The sequence below is a fragment of the Sporisorium graminicola genome, chromosome SGRAM_8 (assembly GCF_005498985.1).
Source record: "Sporisorium graminicola strain CBS 10092 chromosome SGRAM_8, whole genome shotgun sequence".
Lineage (NCBI taxonomy): Eukaryota > Fungi > Basidiomycota > Ustilaginomycetes > Ustilaginales > Ustilaginaceae > Sporisorium > Sporisorium graminicola.
Genome location: NC_043738.1, coordinates 1,335,527 through 1,350,287, shown reverse-complemented (window position 1 = coordinate 1,350,287; position 14,761 = coordinate 1,335,527). Strand labels below are relative to the sequence as shown.

General features: G+C 56.8%; 6 protein-coding genes across 6 annotated transcripts; 3 read left to right on the top strand and 3 right to left on the bottom strand.

Annotated features, from left to right (window-relative positions):
• Positions 1-84: 84 nt before the first annotated feature.
• On the bottom strand, positions 85-972 carry EX895_006217 (uncharacterized protein; the record flags this gene model as incomplete). The annotated part of the gene is made up of 1 exon (XM_029886809.1): positions 85-972. The coding sequence occupies one exon, from the start codon at positions 970-972 to the stop codon at positions 85-87; it is 888 nt and encodes a 295-aa protein (XP_029737122.1).
• A 255-nt stretch (positions 973-1,227) lies between these two features.
• Positions 1,228-2,433, top strand: EX895_006216 (uncharacterized protein; the record flags this gene model as incomplete). The annotated part of the gene is made up of 1 exon (XM_029886808.1): positions 1,228-2,433. One exon carries the CDS (start codon positions 1,228-1,230, stop codon positions 2,431-2,433), a length of 1,206 nt encoding a protein of 401 aa, XP_029737121.1.
• A 173-nt stretch (positions 2,434-2,606) lies between these two features.
• Positions 2,607-3,968, bottom strand: EX895_006215 (uncharacterized protein; the record flags this gene model as incomplete). Its single annotated transcript, XM_029886807.1, has 1 exon — positions 2,607-3,968. One exon carries the CDS (start codon positions 3,966-3,968, stop codon positions 2,607-2,609), a length of 1,362 nt encoding a protein of 453 aa, XP_029737120.1.
• An 809-nt stretch (positions 3,969-4,777) lies between these two features.
• EX895_006214 (uncharacterized protein) lies at positions 4,778-5,529 on the bottom strand (the record flags this gene model as incomplete). The annotated part of the gene is made up of 2 exons (XM_029886806.1): positions 4,778-5,213; positions 5,318-5,529. 2 exons carry the CDS (start codon positions 5,527-5,529, stop codon positions 4,778-4,780), a joined length of 648 nt encoding a protein of 215 aa, XP_029737119.1.
• A 4,404-nt stretch (positions 5,530-9,933) lies between these two features.
• Positions 9,934-12,804, top strand: EX895_006213 (uncharacterized protein; the record flags this gene model as incomplete). The annotated part of the gene is made up of 1 exon (XM_029886805.1): positions 9,934-12,804. One exon carries the CDS (start codon positions 9,934-9,936, stop codon positions 12,802-12,804), a length of 2,871 nt encoding a protein of 956 aa, XP_029737118.1.
• Positions 12,805-13,707: 903 nt separating this feature from the next.
• Positions 13,708-14,760, top strand: EX895_006212 (uncharacterized protein; the record flags this gene model as incomplete). Its single annotated transcript, XM_029886804.1, has 1 exon — positions 13,708-14,760. One exon carries the CDS (start codon positions 13,708-13,710, stop codon positions 14,758-14,760), a length of 1,053 nt encoding a protein of 350 aa, XP_029737117.1.
• Between the last annotated feature and the right edge of the window lies 1 nt (position 14,761).

Here is a 14,761-nt window from a genome sequence, read left to right as displayed (position 1 = left end):
TTGTGCTTCTGACGCGTCTGGGTAAACAAGACTGCATCGAGCCCCTGTCCCTGAGCCAGCTTCCCGCGTCTCGCACCGTCACCGCTAGAACTGCATCGCCTCATCTACAATGGCTGCGAATCGGGACGGATCGAAATCGGGAAAAGGTTCGAAGACCGTGCTTCCTGCTCGGCACACGTCGTTTGCCAACGAATCTTCGGACGCCACGAGGAGAAACCTGTCCTTTCCTAGAGCTTGAGCCAGCTCAACCTGGTGGTTGTCCATCAACGACGTGTTGGGCACCACCACCAAGCTCGGCGGGTGAGGGCGCATCCTCAGCGTGTCCAGGATCGTGCCGGATCCAGCGTGACTGATGACAATGTCGGCCGATCGAATGTACGATTGCAGATCAGGCGCAAACTGGAAAAGCTCCAGCTGGATGCCATGCGATGTTTCGGCTTGCAGCGTTGCCCCCTGGAGTGTCGAGCTAGCCATGGTACCGGTTCCCAAGCCTTGCATGGCTTTGGCCTCGTCGAGGATGCGGTCGAAGATGCTTTTCCCTGCGTGTCTGGCATCCGCAGCGCTTCGTGCATCTTGGGAGACGGTGCGCAGACGCAGACCGGAGATGGTGCCTGTTCGTCCGGGATCGAGGCCTTGGATGTTGGCGCCACTCTGGTAGACTCGTCGACCGTTGACAATGCGCATCCCTGGTTCGGGCACGATTTCACTTCCCTCATCCACCGATGCCAGCGCCGAATTGGTCAGGATGTCCGCAATGGAAGAGTTTCCATACTGCACGACGACTTGCACTTGAGCCGCGTCTTCCGTTGAAGACCGGGGAGCGAGTCGAGCAACCGCGTCGAAAAAGTCCTGCGAGAGAACGGCACGGAGGAGCGAGTCGAAGCGCGTGGTGCCGACAGTGACGAAGATGCGGAGTTTGCCGGCTTGTTGCTCCTTGATGGAAGGTGGTGCCGTGTTGGCCGTGGCTACCATTCTCGTCGAAGACTTGCGAGCTCGGCCATGTCGGAGCGACTCGAGCTCTGAATGGCAAATGTAGAGATGATGAGCGTCGAGCAGGATCAACGCGGGAAACGTTCCTGGAAATTCCAAGCTTCTCAAAGCCGCGGAGTGGCGTGCACGGTCATTGTTTCTGGACCCTGCTTGATCCGCAGCACTGCATGACTCGTACGCCTTTGCTTAACCACCATCATCCGCCTACCGCCTGTTCACCCTCATTACCTCAACAAAATGGACGCAATCTCACGAGCCGGCAAGGCGTTCCTCACCTCGACGAGCGACATGCTGCAAAATGCACTCATCTCGTCCAATGCATCCGCCGCCAATGCACACGCCGACTCGCTCACCAAGGACCTTGTCGTCAAACAGCTCCTCATCCACCCCATCAAATCATGCCGCGGCACTTCTGTCCAGGAAGCGCCATTCGACCACCAAGGTCTGCAGTACGACCGTACCTGGCTCATCATCGATGCAACTACCAAGAAGTTCTACACGGCACGCGAGCTGCCCAAGATGGTGCTCATCCACCCCAAGATCGAGCAGGACATCAACAAGTTGACCATCCAGATCCCGCAGTCCGAGACGGGTGTGGCTGCGTCGACCGTGCAGGTGTCGCTGCAGCCATCCAAGGATGAGGTGGCCGGCTATGAGGTGGTGGACGGCATCTTCATCTGGGGCGCTTATGTCGACGGATACGCTGTATCCAAGCAAGCCGACGAGAAGCTGTCTGCCTACTTTGGCAAACAGGTCCGCCTGGTGCGCAAAGGCCCTTCGCCTCGAGAGAGCGGACCGACCAAGCCGGACGGCTCGGTCGAATGGGACGACGCGGTGCTGCGGTACCAAGACTTCTTCCCCTGCCTCGTCGCATCCGCCGAAAGCCTACGCGACGTCCAAAAGACCCTTACCGCCTCGGTGTACCCTTCCCACTCCCACGCGGACGGCGGGAAAGCGTACAAAGTGCCACCCTCGGTCAACCGCGAATACTGGACTCCCGAAGAACTCTCGTCGCTCCCCATCACCCGCTTCCGCCCCAACATCATCGTCGACAACGCCCCCGGTGCCCACACCGCGCTCTCCGCCTGGGAAGAAGACGGCTGGACCGCCGCCGAAATTTTCTCCGCCTCCGACGACAACAACAACCCCCCGCCGCTCGGCGCCGAGGCCGAGGGCAAGGGCAGGGCAGGCATCTACATGCTCGCCAAATGCGCGCGCTGCATGGTGCCCAACATCGACCCCGAGACTGGCGTGCGCGACAACTTTCTGCCCTACCGCGTCCTGCAGGAGTACAGACAGGTGGACAAAGTCGCCGCGCAGAAGGGCAAGCCGTGCTTTGGTATGCTCAGCGTACCGAGGGAGAAGCAGGGTGTGATCAGGGTGGGCGATGTGTTTAGGGTGACCAAGACGACGGATCCCGAGACCAGGCCTTCTCCTGTGTAGATATGCAAAGTGGTAATGGAAGTGAGATGTTCTGACTCAGATCGGTTCGTTCGTGGGATAGTGGGAGTAGAAACAAGTGGATATATTCGCGTGACAAGAACGCAAGGCTGACACAGCAACAACAAGATACAAAGAAACCTCCTCTAACCGCCGGCACGACGAGTCTGGCTCAGTCAATGCCTCGCCGCCCTCTCCTCCCTAGCGCGGATCTTCATCCTCGCCTCGTCGGTCAACAACGCCTTGCGTGTCTTCTCGTACCACTTGAACAGCATGTTGCGATCAAACCGCAACGCATCCAGCCACTCCTGCGGCACCAGCTGGCTGTTGAGCAATTCGCTGTCCCGGTCCTCGTCGATCTTGGGCACGTAGACGATATCGTCTCGCGTCTGACTCTTGCCCGCCGCGCCCGAAGTGGACGAGATCTTGGACGAGGATTCCTCGAGGTCCATGAGCACCGAGTAGTAGTCTTCCTGTGCAAAGATGGCCTTGAAGCGGCGGAAGGGCTGGTGGGCCTCGATGCGTTCTACGCCTGTGACGACGAGGCCGGTGAGGTCCTCGTACAGCTTGCGTACTGCTTTTTCGTCTTCGAGCGCTGCGAGAGAGGCTGAGGCTGCCGAGGTGGCGGTAGCTGCGGACGAGGCTTTGGCACCGTTTGCTTTGGACTGCGCGATCTCTTGCTCGAGCTGCAGCTTGTACGCACGCACGTCCTCCTCGAGCCGCTTCTGCGTTCGAATTGCCTCGGCCATCTCCTTGCGATGCTGCTTCTCCAGCTCCTCGATACGCTGGTCTGAGAGTTCGGGCTGGACGCTCTCGCGCATCACGCTGGCATTGAGGATGCTCATGCTTCGATCCGCGCCCCCCGGTGCTGAAACACCGCCCTCGGCTTCCTTGGCCCGCTTCTCGGCCGCTTCCACTTTGACTTTGAGCGAGCTGATCAGATCCTTGTCGTGGCGATAGCGCGCCTCTGCCGTCTTTTTGAAATCGTCCAGCACCTGTTCCGGGTCGGTGTACCGGAGTTGTCGGAGCTCGTCGTACTGCGCCTGGATCTCATCGCGTTGCGATTTCAGGCGTTCCAGACGTTCCTCGAGCATCTGTTCGCGTTTCGATGCGAGCTTGGACAGCTTCTTGTCGACATAGTCACCAAACCCGCGCGTGTCCATGAGCAGCTCCTCGGACAGAGCAGAGGCGGCGGGATCGTCTCCCTCAACATCGGAGCTTTCTTCATTGCCGTGTCGTGTCGCTTTCGAGGATCCACCGCTCTTGTGTGTGGAAGACGCACTCTTCTTGACAGCTCGGGTATGGTCGTAGTCTGAGGCCACTTCGTCGCTGGGCCGTTTGGCACGCGACGGTGCGCTCGCCGACGATTTGTACAGGCTCGACTTGCTCGGGACTGCAGACGCGGTGGCTTTTTTGATGGCACGGTAGTGGTTGTCCGCATCGGAATACTCTTCTTCGTCTGACGCGGCTCGAGCGCGATTCGCATGTCGCGAGGAGGCCGACGAGGAGCTCATACCGAATGCGCGAGACGGCGCCATGTCTTGGTTTCCTTGCTTGTTGACTTGCTGTGCTGGTGTCAGAGGGGAGTTCAATGGCGACAAGAACGAGGTCGGTGCTGGTCTGGCGAAGGAGAGGTGATGGTGGTCAAGGTACCAACGCTGATGCTGCAGGGTCAAACCCAGAGGCTGGCGGTGTTTTTCAGAGTCCAACACATGTTTGCGCGTGTTTGTTCTTTCCAAAACGCGTCTGCAGCCTGGATTTACAGTGCCAAATGCTAGATTTCTCACCTCTCCACAACCAGCGAAATTCTCCTCGTCGACGCAGATCACGTGGCGCCGTCAAAACACCACCTTGGAGACGATAGAAGCAAAGTATCCGAAGCAGAGCTGTTCATATCCCTCGCTATGCCGTATCGTATCTGGTATTTATTCATGTTCTCACACTGTACTAGCCGATGAGCTCCACTAGCCCTTGCCGCCGTATTCGAAGTCATCAACATGAGCGCAGAATGGCAAATAAGGGATATCATTGACCACCAAAGAGGAAGCCAGTTTTGAGTGAAAACAAGACAAACATGCGCTACAACCAGCAGCAACGACGGGCGGACGGGGAACGGGTGGAGATCGTTGACATGCGTCGAAGCGTAGAGCAAGTCTGCAACGACCGAGCAATCAATTGGATCTCTGCCCCGTCCGGTGCCGTGATGCCGTCCGTCAAGCCGCACAATCGAAGGGTGCATAGAGCAATTAGCCCAGCTTCGCGCAAAGATGGTTGGAGATGAAAAAAAAAGTCTATGCTGAAGCAGAATCTGGACGATGACAAAGGGACCTAAGATCGCAGCGCTGCGCTACAGCACCACACAACTGCTGCAGCATCCCTTCGAGTGCGAGCCCTCTTCTGTCTGGAATCGCTCCATTCCACCTGACCCGGTCGCGGCACCCGTCGCCCCGGGACGGCCCATGGTCTGCTCCTTGTTGTATCTTCGGATCTCGCGCACAAGGTTGCTGAACGCCTCGTCCACGTTGATGCGCTGCTTGGCTGATGTCTCGATGAAGCGGCATCCAAAGTGCTTTGCCAATTCGCGTCCCTCGTGGCTGCCTACTTGCCTCTCGTATTCCAGATCGCACTTGTTGGCCACCACAATCACGGGGAACGAGTCCTTGTCCTTGACTCGCAAGATCTGCTGGTGGAATGTCGAGATCTCGTCAAACGAATTGCGAGATGTAATGCTGTACACTAGCAAGAAGCCCTCGCCTGTTCGCATGTACTGTTCCCTCATCGCGCTGTGGAGGGTACCAAACGCATAATTGAGAAGGGAAGCGGAATGAGAGAGTGTCAATGCTATGTGTCTTTGTTTGCGCTCACAACGAGGTGCGCTGGCACTTACCTGTACTCCTCTTGACCTGCTGTATCCAATACGTCGAGCAGAGCCACCTCTTCGTCGATGACGCATTGCTTGCGGTACGAGTCCTCGATGGTGGGGTCGTATTCGTCGACAAAGTGGCTCTGGATGAATTGGATCGTCAACGCCGACTTGCCGACACCACCACCGCCGACGACGACCAATTTGTATTCTCGCAAGAACTGTGCCTTGGACATTGTGGGGTTGAGGATGGTGTTCTACGAGAAAATGTCGCGAAACCGAGTACGAGTCGCGATGCGATGTTGTGGATGGTCGAGTTAGTCGAGATGAGCAAAGAAAGCTGGAGGCCAACACAGAGATGTAAATTGCAATGAGGGATCCAACTGGAAGCAGCTCGCGGTGATTCGGATGGTCGATCTAAAAGTGCAAGTCGCAGATGGTCCGTGAATTTGCCGTCTGTGGTTGCAAGCTTAATTCGTAATCCAGAACAGAGGCGTTGACGAGAGTGCGGTGCTGCGGATGCTGCGGATGCAATCGAGGAAAGCAAAGGTCGGTGCGATGGAAGGCTCGCCCGAAGAAGATTAGCCGGTCGAGGTAAATGAGTTCAGAATGCCAGATGGTAGCTGAACGTCGAATCTTTTATGAAAGCCAGCGGGAACGAGAGCGACAAGGATGAGCCACCGGTGTTGATGGAGTTGTTGGAGACGATGAAAGGCGGGAAAGAAGGTGAGTTGCAAAGGGGCAACAAGAGCAAGAGCAAGAGAAGGAGGTGAAAGGATGAGAGCCAAAATCGGAAGCAAACCCGAATCAGAGGAAGGGATGAGCTTTGCGCTTTTCGGCTCATCGACTCTCTCTCGAGGCAAGCAGCTACCTGCTACCAACGGCATGAGCAAGCGGACCAACTCGAGCTTGGCTGGCTGGCTGTCCGTCTACCTGTCTGGAGGGCGTGCGTGCGTGCGTGCGTGTGATTGCAGGTGTGTGCGTGCGTGTGTCCAGCGCAAATAAGTCCAGCGCGGTCGAAGTGCAGCAGCAGCAGCAGCTTCAGGGGCAAAAAAAAAAAAGCGGCAGCAGCAGCCGCACTAGCAGGAACAGCAGCGAACAAAGCTTCAATTCCACCAGCTCAAATCACGGTAATTACTACCAGAAAGGCGTTTCAAGTGGATGCACAGAGAGAACGTCCAAAATGTAACCGACTTGGACCGTTTTGTATTCGAAGCTTATGCTGTTGTTTAATCACGATTTTAACCCCAGAAGGCGGTGGTTGAAATTGGAATCGAAGCTGGTCATATTTAGAGCCAAAGCAGCAGCTTGGGTTTTGCCTCTTCATGAGAATCTCGACAAAAGCGCCCCGCAGATCCCTTAGAGAAACGGGGTGACTCTGGCCGGGCCAGATGGAGCCGACAAGCAATCGCAGCATGCTACTTGGCCGACCAGCTCGTATCTCACGCATCACGCAGCTGTCGCCTTTGTCCAGTCGGTCTGAACGGACAACTTATCTGATGGCGTGCAACCTTCGAACAATGAGCAGGAGCTAGTCTCTCACTAGGACCTGCTCAGCTGCAGGGGAAGGATTCAGGTGCATGGCGCTCATGCAACTATTAGGTGCCTGCGTGTATCTCAGGGGTTGTCTCCACTGCATCTCTAATGATAGGCTGGTCTCTCATGATAGGCTGATCCTGTAACGGAGCATCAACCAGCGTGGCCAGAAGCGTGAGACTGGCTTTCGTCAACGGCAATACACCATTGGCTCGGCACGATGGTGTATCGGGGGGCTGCGCCAGGCTGGGGTGTGCTGCAGCCCTCTGAACCTAAAATGCTGAGACGTTCAGAAGCTGCCGTGCAGTTGTCTGCACAGCAGACTGGTAGATCTTCAGCTCGTGCCGCTGCGTCTGGCTGTCAATCTTGGGATCGGAAGCTGAGACGAAAGAGTGATCACAGCCTCGAGAATGCGTCGGAGGCTGTTGTGCCGAATTGCAAGCTTACAGCGTCCATCTGGAAGCCAAGATGCGGGCTAAGATGCCGCCATCTTGATTGAGAACTGCCCTCGTCCGGATGACATGTGCTCGAGGCGATTCCGCCGACGTCATCATTGGCAGCGCGAAGGAGCGGTCTGCAGACCAAGACAGTGGGGCACGCTTCACAATGGCACCAGATGGCGACATACGATTCACACCCAGATCAAATCTAATTCCGTCATGTTGTCGAGATGGTCCCGAAGCGAAGTGGCGCCTCCGGAGTTCCCTGTGCGTGTTTGTTGTTCGTCGAGTCTGGGGACATGTTTCATTCCAAAGCTCTAAGCCAGATGACGATCCGCTTCGGCAAGCTTTGAGCACACAAAGCAGAATTGTGAATTTGGCGGGCAAGCACGTGCAGAAGCCTCGTTTCAGCACGATGACATGGAAGGGAGTGGCGGAAAGAAGTCAGTCGCGGCGGAGATGCTCTTCCCAGGTCGATCAAAGACATGCAGCTCGGAGCACAGCATCCTATCCTCTTCGGGGCGTGCCACGGCGGCCACAGCACCTATGACCCATGCGACAGACGAGGAAACGGCTGAATGACAGTTCCAGTGCGATCAGCTGAGAGGGACGAATGCTGCAACCAGTCGGTCCGAAAGGAGGCAAACGCTCTAGAACTTTTCGATGCGGTCACTCCACGGATGAATGTGGTTGGCAGCGATGCCCGGTGTTTCAAGAGCTTTCACAGGGCCGCTGAGGCTCTATAGTTAGCCCGACGGTCGGCTTGTTTTCCACGTTTGGTTCGGACTTGTGCTGTCCGATTCAAGATGGTGACGAGGGTGGCTTTGGGATGCTGCGGTCGCGTTTATTTCACCGATCGACTTCGGCGAAGTAACCGTAGAGCGCTTGTGTACACCGCCATTCGCAGCACTTCTCGGTTGCGGTGAGAGATCTCGAGGTAAGGCGTGGATCGCGAGCAACACTGCATCGTGCGAATCACCTCGGCTATCTTGTGCGAACCACTCATTTCGCCCTTTTCTCCGGCCTCACATGGAATCTGCAGCTGGACGTTGGCCGTGCAGAGGGTGGGCCACACTCGCTACTTTTCAGTCGGATTCACATTTTCAGCAGCCCGTCTTTCCATCGAATAATGTGTGTCCATGCAGACGAAGGGTCGTAGCTCGACGTAGGTTCAATATTGTCGGGCCAGCAGGCGCAAAGTGCCTTGCTTTCTGAGTTTCCTCGTGCCGAAGGCTTGTTTGCACTTAAGACAGGAAGCGACCGAGACTCGAGAGAATTGGAAATCAGTTGGATAAAGTGGCGGTACTGCAGAGGTGAGACTATTATTGAAAAAATCAAGAAAATAGAGAGAGGCTGAAACGAGACTCTTTTGTGCCTCGGAAGAGCGCGAACCAGAGACAGGGTATTCAGTAGACAGGCAAATTTCCTGTCGTCTCGGTCCGATGCATCGTGCGCTTCGAAAGCGCAGCGCGGCCTTACGAATACAGTCGCAATTGCGCAGTCGCCTCGATCCATCGATGTGGCTAGCGTGAAGTGATGTGTTTCGTTATTCTTTTGACCGAAAGAGGTTAGAGCAAATGGCAAGATGACAAGTACAACTTTGGCAAGCTATGTTTACCAGAAGAGTTCAGTCAGGGGGCAAGCTGACGACGACAACGGCGTTTCTACGTGTCGTTCGTACCCCACGTTCTCGACAAGGCTCGGTGATTTGACCTTTCGCTGGCTGGCTTTGGCCCGTTCCACAGTCGTAGTTCGGGGTCACGTCGTTCGCCGGTTGTGCACCTGGGGAGAGAGCAGCGGTTCGCTGCCATAACAGTGAGGAACTGTTTTCCCGCTCTGAGACTCTTTCCTGCATAGGATGCCAAAAAAAGTCAAACACGCTGCGGCTTTTCTCGAGCCTTCGGAGCGTGACGAACCGCAACAATATATCTGGACCGCCGTGGCCGTGGCCGCGGCCGCCGTGTGTCGCCCAATCTGGCTTCATGTTTTGACCGAAATTCGAATCTACCTTTTTTTTTCTTTCTTTTTCTTATTTTTATTTGAATTCTGCCTCATCTGTGAAGCGAATTTCGAGCTTGCCTGTCTAAGTGCCTCCAATTTCACCGATGCACGCACGCAAGCAAGCACGCACGCTTCGCCGCCACTAGTTTTTTTTATTTAGCTTTCGGGAGGGAGTGCGCTGGTCCAGCCTGTGTTTGGGTTTCTGTTTTTATCGCTCTGGTCGTCTGTCTGCCGCCGTTGGCTGTTCCCGCACTGTACGTTTCTCGAGCTTGCCTTCCATCTCGGGCTTGCCGACTTGCCAACGGCGAAGATCCCTTGGCCGACTGGGGTTCGACGTTCCTTTGCTTCTCTTGTTCACTTCGCCATCATCGCCATCCCTTCCTTCCCTTCGCAACACTTCCGCCTAGACAGTGCATCGTCACTGACTTCGGTTCCCAGCCGAAAGCAACGCATTCTCATCCCCACTTGTACGGAGCTCACTCGATCGCGGCACCAAGCTCACAAGCCAGGCGTACGGCATCCACAGCCTTCCATCGCCTTTGCCTTCGAGTCGACAATCACACGCACATGCTCCAGTGAAAGCATCAACAGAACGGCTCTGCTCGCGGCCTCCTTGCCGCCATCGACCCTGCCGCACACTCCTCTCTTGTTCGCACGTTCACGATGAGCTACCCAATACAGGGATCGTCCTCTCAGCCCTATGGCGCCTACACCTTCAACACGCCCGTGAAGCAGCGACAAAGACGGCAATACGCACCGCCTTTACAGCAACAGCAGAAGCGTCAGGCACAGTCGACACACCTTGCAAGACGAGAAAATGTTGAAGACGCCTACACCTGGAATGCCGCTGCCAAGGCGGCAAATCCCAAGCTCAACGAGTCGCCGCTCAAAGATGCCGTTCCCGGGGCTGCACAGCTCGATGCGCCTGCCTCCTGGCTCGAAGGTCGAAAGTATGCCGTTCTTATCGATGCCGGCTCCTCCGGCTCTCGCATGCAGGTCTACTCTTGGAAGGATCCAAAGCTTGAGCGTGCTTTGCGAGCCAGCAAGGGTCTCGATGCCAAGGTGCTACCCAAAGTCGAAAAGGGCACCTGGGAAAGCTCGGGCGTAGACTGGAGTCTCAAAGTCGAACCTGGCCTCTCCTCTTACGGAGACCACCCGGCCGATGTCGGCAACTACCTCAAGAGTCTTCTCGACCACGCTGAGAAGATTGTACCTCAATCTGCCTGGGCCGAGACACCCATTTATGTCATGGCAACGGCTGGCATGCGCTTGCTTCCTGAGCCCCAGCGCGAAGCAGTGCTCGCCGAAACGTGCCGTTACATCCGCGAACACACCACGTTCAGCCTCAATGGAGGAGGATGCGACGCGCATGTCCAGGTCATCAGCGGTGAAGAGGAGGGTTTACTAGGATGGATCTCGGTCAATTACCTCATGGACGGCTTCCACATTCGCGGCAAAAAGGCGTCTCTCGACGGCGAGACCGACATCCAGGAGGGCAAATCCACTTTTGGCTTCCTCGACATGGGCGGCGCCAGCACCCAGATTGCCTTTGAACCCAGTAGAAAGGCACTCCAGGGCGAAGGCGCAGCTGCCGAAGCCGATCTCACCACCGTACCACTTCGCATGCTCGACGGCACCGAGGTCTCGCACAAGGTCTTTGTCACCACCTTTCTCGGCTATGGCACCAACCAGGCACGGCAGCGGTACATTGATTTGCTTCGCTCGGATGCAGTCAAGGCTCAGGAATCCAACCAGCTCCTGTCCGACCCGTGTCTTCCCAACGGACTGCAACTCGCCCATGTTGATGGCAAATCGGATGTTTCGTTGATGGGCGCAGGAAACTTCACCGCCTGCCTCGAATCCATGCATCCGCTTCTTGACAAGGAAGCAGTGTGTCACAAGCCGCCATGCCTCTTCCACGGCGTCCACGTGCCCAAGATCGATTTCAGCGTGAACCACTTCATCGGCGTCTCGGAATACTGGTTCAGCTCGCACGATATCTTTGGACTCGGCGGCGTCTACGACTTTGTCGACTTCCAGAAGGCCGCTGTCGACTTTTGCGGAAAGCCTTGGGCCGAGCTTAAGCAGCATCTCGATGCGAAAGATTTTTTCGGGCCCGAAGTGCAACTGAGCCGTCTGCAGACGCAGTGCTTCAAAGCTGCCTGGATGGTCACCGTTCTGCACGAAGGCATCGGCATTCCACGCATCGTCGACCACAAGGGTGCGGGCGATGGTACCGATCACGCCGACGAGGCGCAGGGCAAAGGCGAGCAGAAGAACCTCTTCCAGAGCGTCAACGACATTGAGGGCTTCTCGGTCAGTTGGACCCTGGGCAAGGCTGTGTTGGAGGCGAGCCACGACATTCCACCTGCACCAGGATCGCTGCCTTCCCCATTTGACGAGCTCACCAAGTCCAACTCGAAACTCGGCCAGTGGGATCCCTTCCGACCCAAGTGGCACACCACGGGCGAAGGCTCGGCATTCCCGCCCGCTCTGAACAGCGCAAGGAGGCACATGAGCCCAATCTCACTGATCGTTATGGTCGCTATCTTCCTCGTGCTGCTCATCACCTGCCTCTGCACCCGCGGTCGCGGTCCGCGTGCCACCAGAAGGCGAGCGGCCATCAAGGACATGCTACCACCGCCGCTGGGCACACTTGGCGGCATGTGCAGCACCAAGCGCGCCAGTCGTGGCGACTACGTTCTTGCCAGCATGGAGGAAGCTTCCGGCGATGTCTCGAAGCGCGGCTTCTGGTCCAAGTTGGGCAAGCGCGCTGACGGCAAGGACTACAGCCCGACGATGGAAGCCGAGTTTGGTTTCAGCTCCGAGGGCAGCTCGGAAGAGAGCAGCAGCGGCTCGAGTGGATCCGCGGGAGCAGGCCTGCGGACGTCGTCGCGCAAACGGGCTAGCAAGGGTGTTGCTGGTGTGCTGGGCTGGCCAGTACGTCGTGTGGCTCTCGCCTTGACTTCTACGTTTCCTTCGCTCCTGCCCAGGCGTACGACGCGGCCCAAGAAGCGCAACTCGAGTCTGCCCATGAGTCGAGACGGGTCTGCCTCGGATGGTGTACTGGGACACGGCGCTCGGATCGCAGCTCGTAGAGGAGCGACTGCACCTACCATGGTGCGAGTGTCGCGTCCAGCATCTCCCACTTTCACGGGCATCACCACAGGCACGGCCATCTCACGACCAGCATCGCGCACCTCGAGCCGAGCGCCTACGCCGGTGTTGGGACATCGTCTCACCTCGGCGACGCTTTCGACTCGCTCTGGACTCACTACACCTGGCGGCAATGCCAGCGGCGCCCTGTCTCCTGGTGGACCCGGTTCGCCTCTGGGCGAGCGTACGATCCGGCCTGGGTTGTTTTCAGCTTCGCTGAGCCGGGCTCACTCGGTTGCAGACATGTCCACCGTTGAGTCTGGTTTGCTGCTTGCACCCACAGCACCTCGTCCACCGACGAGACAAGGCTCGCCAGCGCCTCCGCACCTCAGCGCCATGTCGGAGCTCCGCAATGGAGACGGCTCTCCAGACGTATGAACAATTTACTCTCGCAACTGGACATTGCAGTTATCGCGCTTCTCCCTTCCCTTCTCGCGCACAGCTTTGGCTCGTATAACGTTCTTACGAACGTACTGGCCACTAGGATGTGGATCTTCGTTTTCTGTCTGTGTGTGTGACACACACTTTCACGACCTTGTTGTTTTGACGACTTTTCTGGCAATGTCATGTGCCTGTACTCTAATCGCATAAAGTGAACCTAAAAGCGAAGCTGCTCCGGAAGCGGTCAGTGTGTCAAAAGAAGCACGAGTGTTGACGGTGAGAGCTTGAGTCAGGGGGGATTGGGGATGCAAAATGACGGAAGAGCGTGGTTGTGATCGGGGGTCCTGTGCCCGATTGTAGTGAGAGTGAATAGAAAAATTTCGTAGTCGGACGTAGCATCGAGTACAAAGTCGGTTTGCCCTTGGGTTACAAAAATTTAGCAGACAGAGTGAGTGTGAGGGAGAGAGAGAGAGAAGAGGCACACGACTTTTTGAGAAGGTTCTTTTTCTTGCTTCTTCTCTTCTTGCTTTCCATCTTTTACTACGACGAACGACATCACCGCTCGGGATCATCACCTTTGCATCACCTTTTCAAGCCGAGCCTTGGTATCGGACAAACGCTAGCTGTTGCCATCGAAGGTTTCGGGCCAGCATACGGAGGACTCAGCAGTTGGAACAGAGCGGAAAGCAGGTAGCTCTCTCTGACGCCACGAAAACGACTGCATAACCGGTGCCCTACAAGCGCTCTCTTTCTATCTGTATCGCGCGCTCGACACGCTAGTGCATAACGAGACCAGGAAGCCACAAGCTAGCGTCCACTTTCCCGCAAGCTCGCATCGACTCACTCTTGACATCCATCACCTGCTGCGACACACACACCCCACACATATCTCTATCCACCATGCCACCAAAAGGAAAGGACAAAGGGGCGGGCGGCTCGAAAGTCGCCGTCGACAAGACGTTCGGTATGAAGAACAAAAAGGGCGGAAAGGGGCAAAAGCAGGTAGCGCTCATCCATTCACAGCAAAAGGTGGCGGGCAAGTCGAAAGAGCAACTAGCCAAGGAGAAGAAGAAGGAAGACGAAAAGAAGGCCGCCGCGGCCGCCGCAAAGGAGCGAGCGGCGGACCCGTTATTCAGCATCATCCAACCCAAGGTGCCGTTTGGCGTCGACCCGAAGACGGTCACCTGTGCCTTCTGGAAAGCGGGGCGATGTGACAAGGGCACCAAGTGCAAGTACGGGCACAGCAACGACGCGGGGCGCAAGACCGAGAAGAAGGACCTGTACGTCGACATGCGCGACGAAAACGAAGACAAGAAGCTCGACACGATGGACAAGTGGGACGACGCCAAGCTGGAATCCGTCATCCTGTCCAAGCACGGCAACCCCAAGTCGACCACGGACAAGGTGTGCAAGTTCTTCCTGCAGGCCGTCGAGGACGGCAAGTACGGCTGGTTCTGGGAATGCCCCAACGGCGGCGAAAAGTGCATGTACCGCCACCGCCTCCCGCCAGGGTTCGTGCTCAAGTCGCAGAAGAAGGAACTCGAGGCGCTCGAAAAGGCAAACGAGATCAGCCTCGAAGACTTCCTCGAAACCGAGCGCCACAAGCTCGGCACCAACCTCACCCCCGTCACCGCCGAGACATTCGCAGCATGGAAGAAGCAGCGCATGGACAAGAAGCAGGCCGAGAACGAGATGCTCCAGAAGAAGAAGGAGGCGCAGGCCGCCGCCAACAAGATGGCCGGCTTGAGCGGCAGGGAGATGTTCTCGTTGAATCCAGACATGTTTGTCGACGACGACGACGACGGCGACGACGACGGCGAGTTCGATCTGGTGCAGTACATGAACAAGGACTGGGAGCAGGGGAGGCAGGACGACGACGAGCGCAGGGGCGTCAGCGAGGACGAGGACGAGGCGGTGGCGGTGGCCAACGGCGTGGGCAACTTGTCGGTCTGAG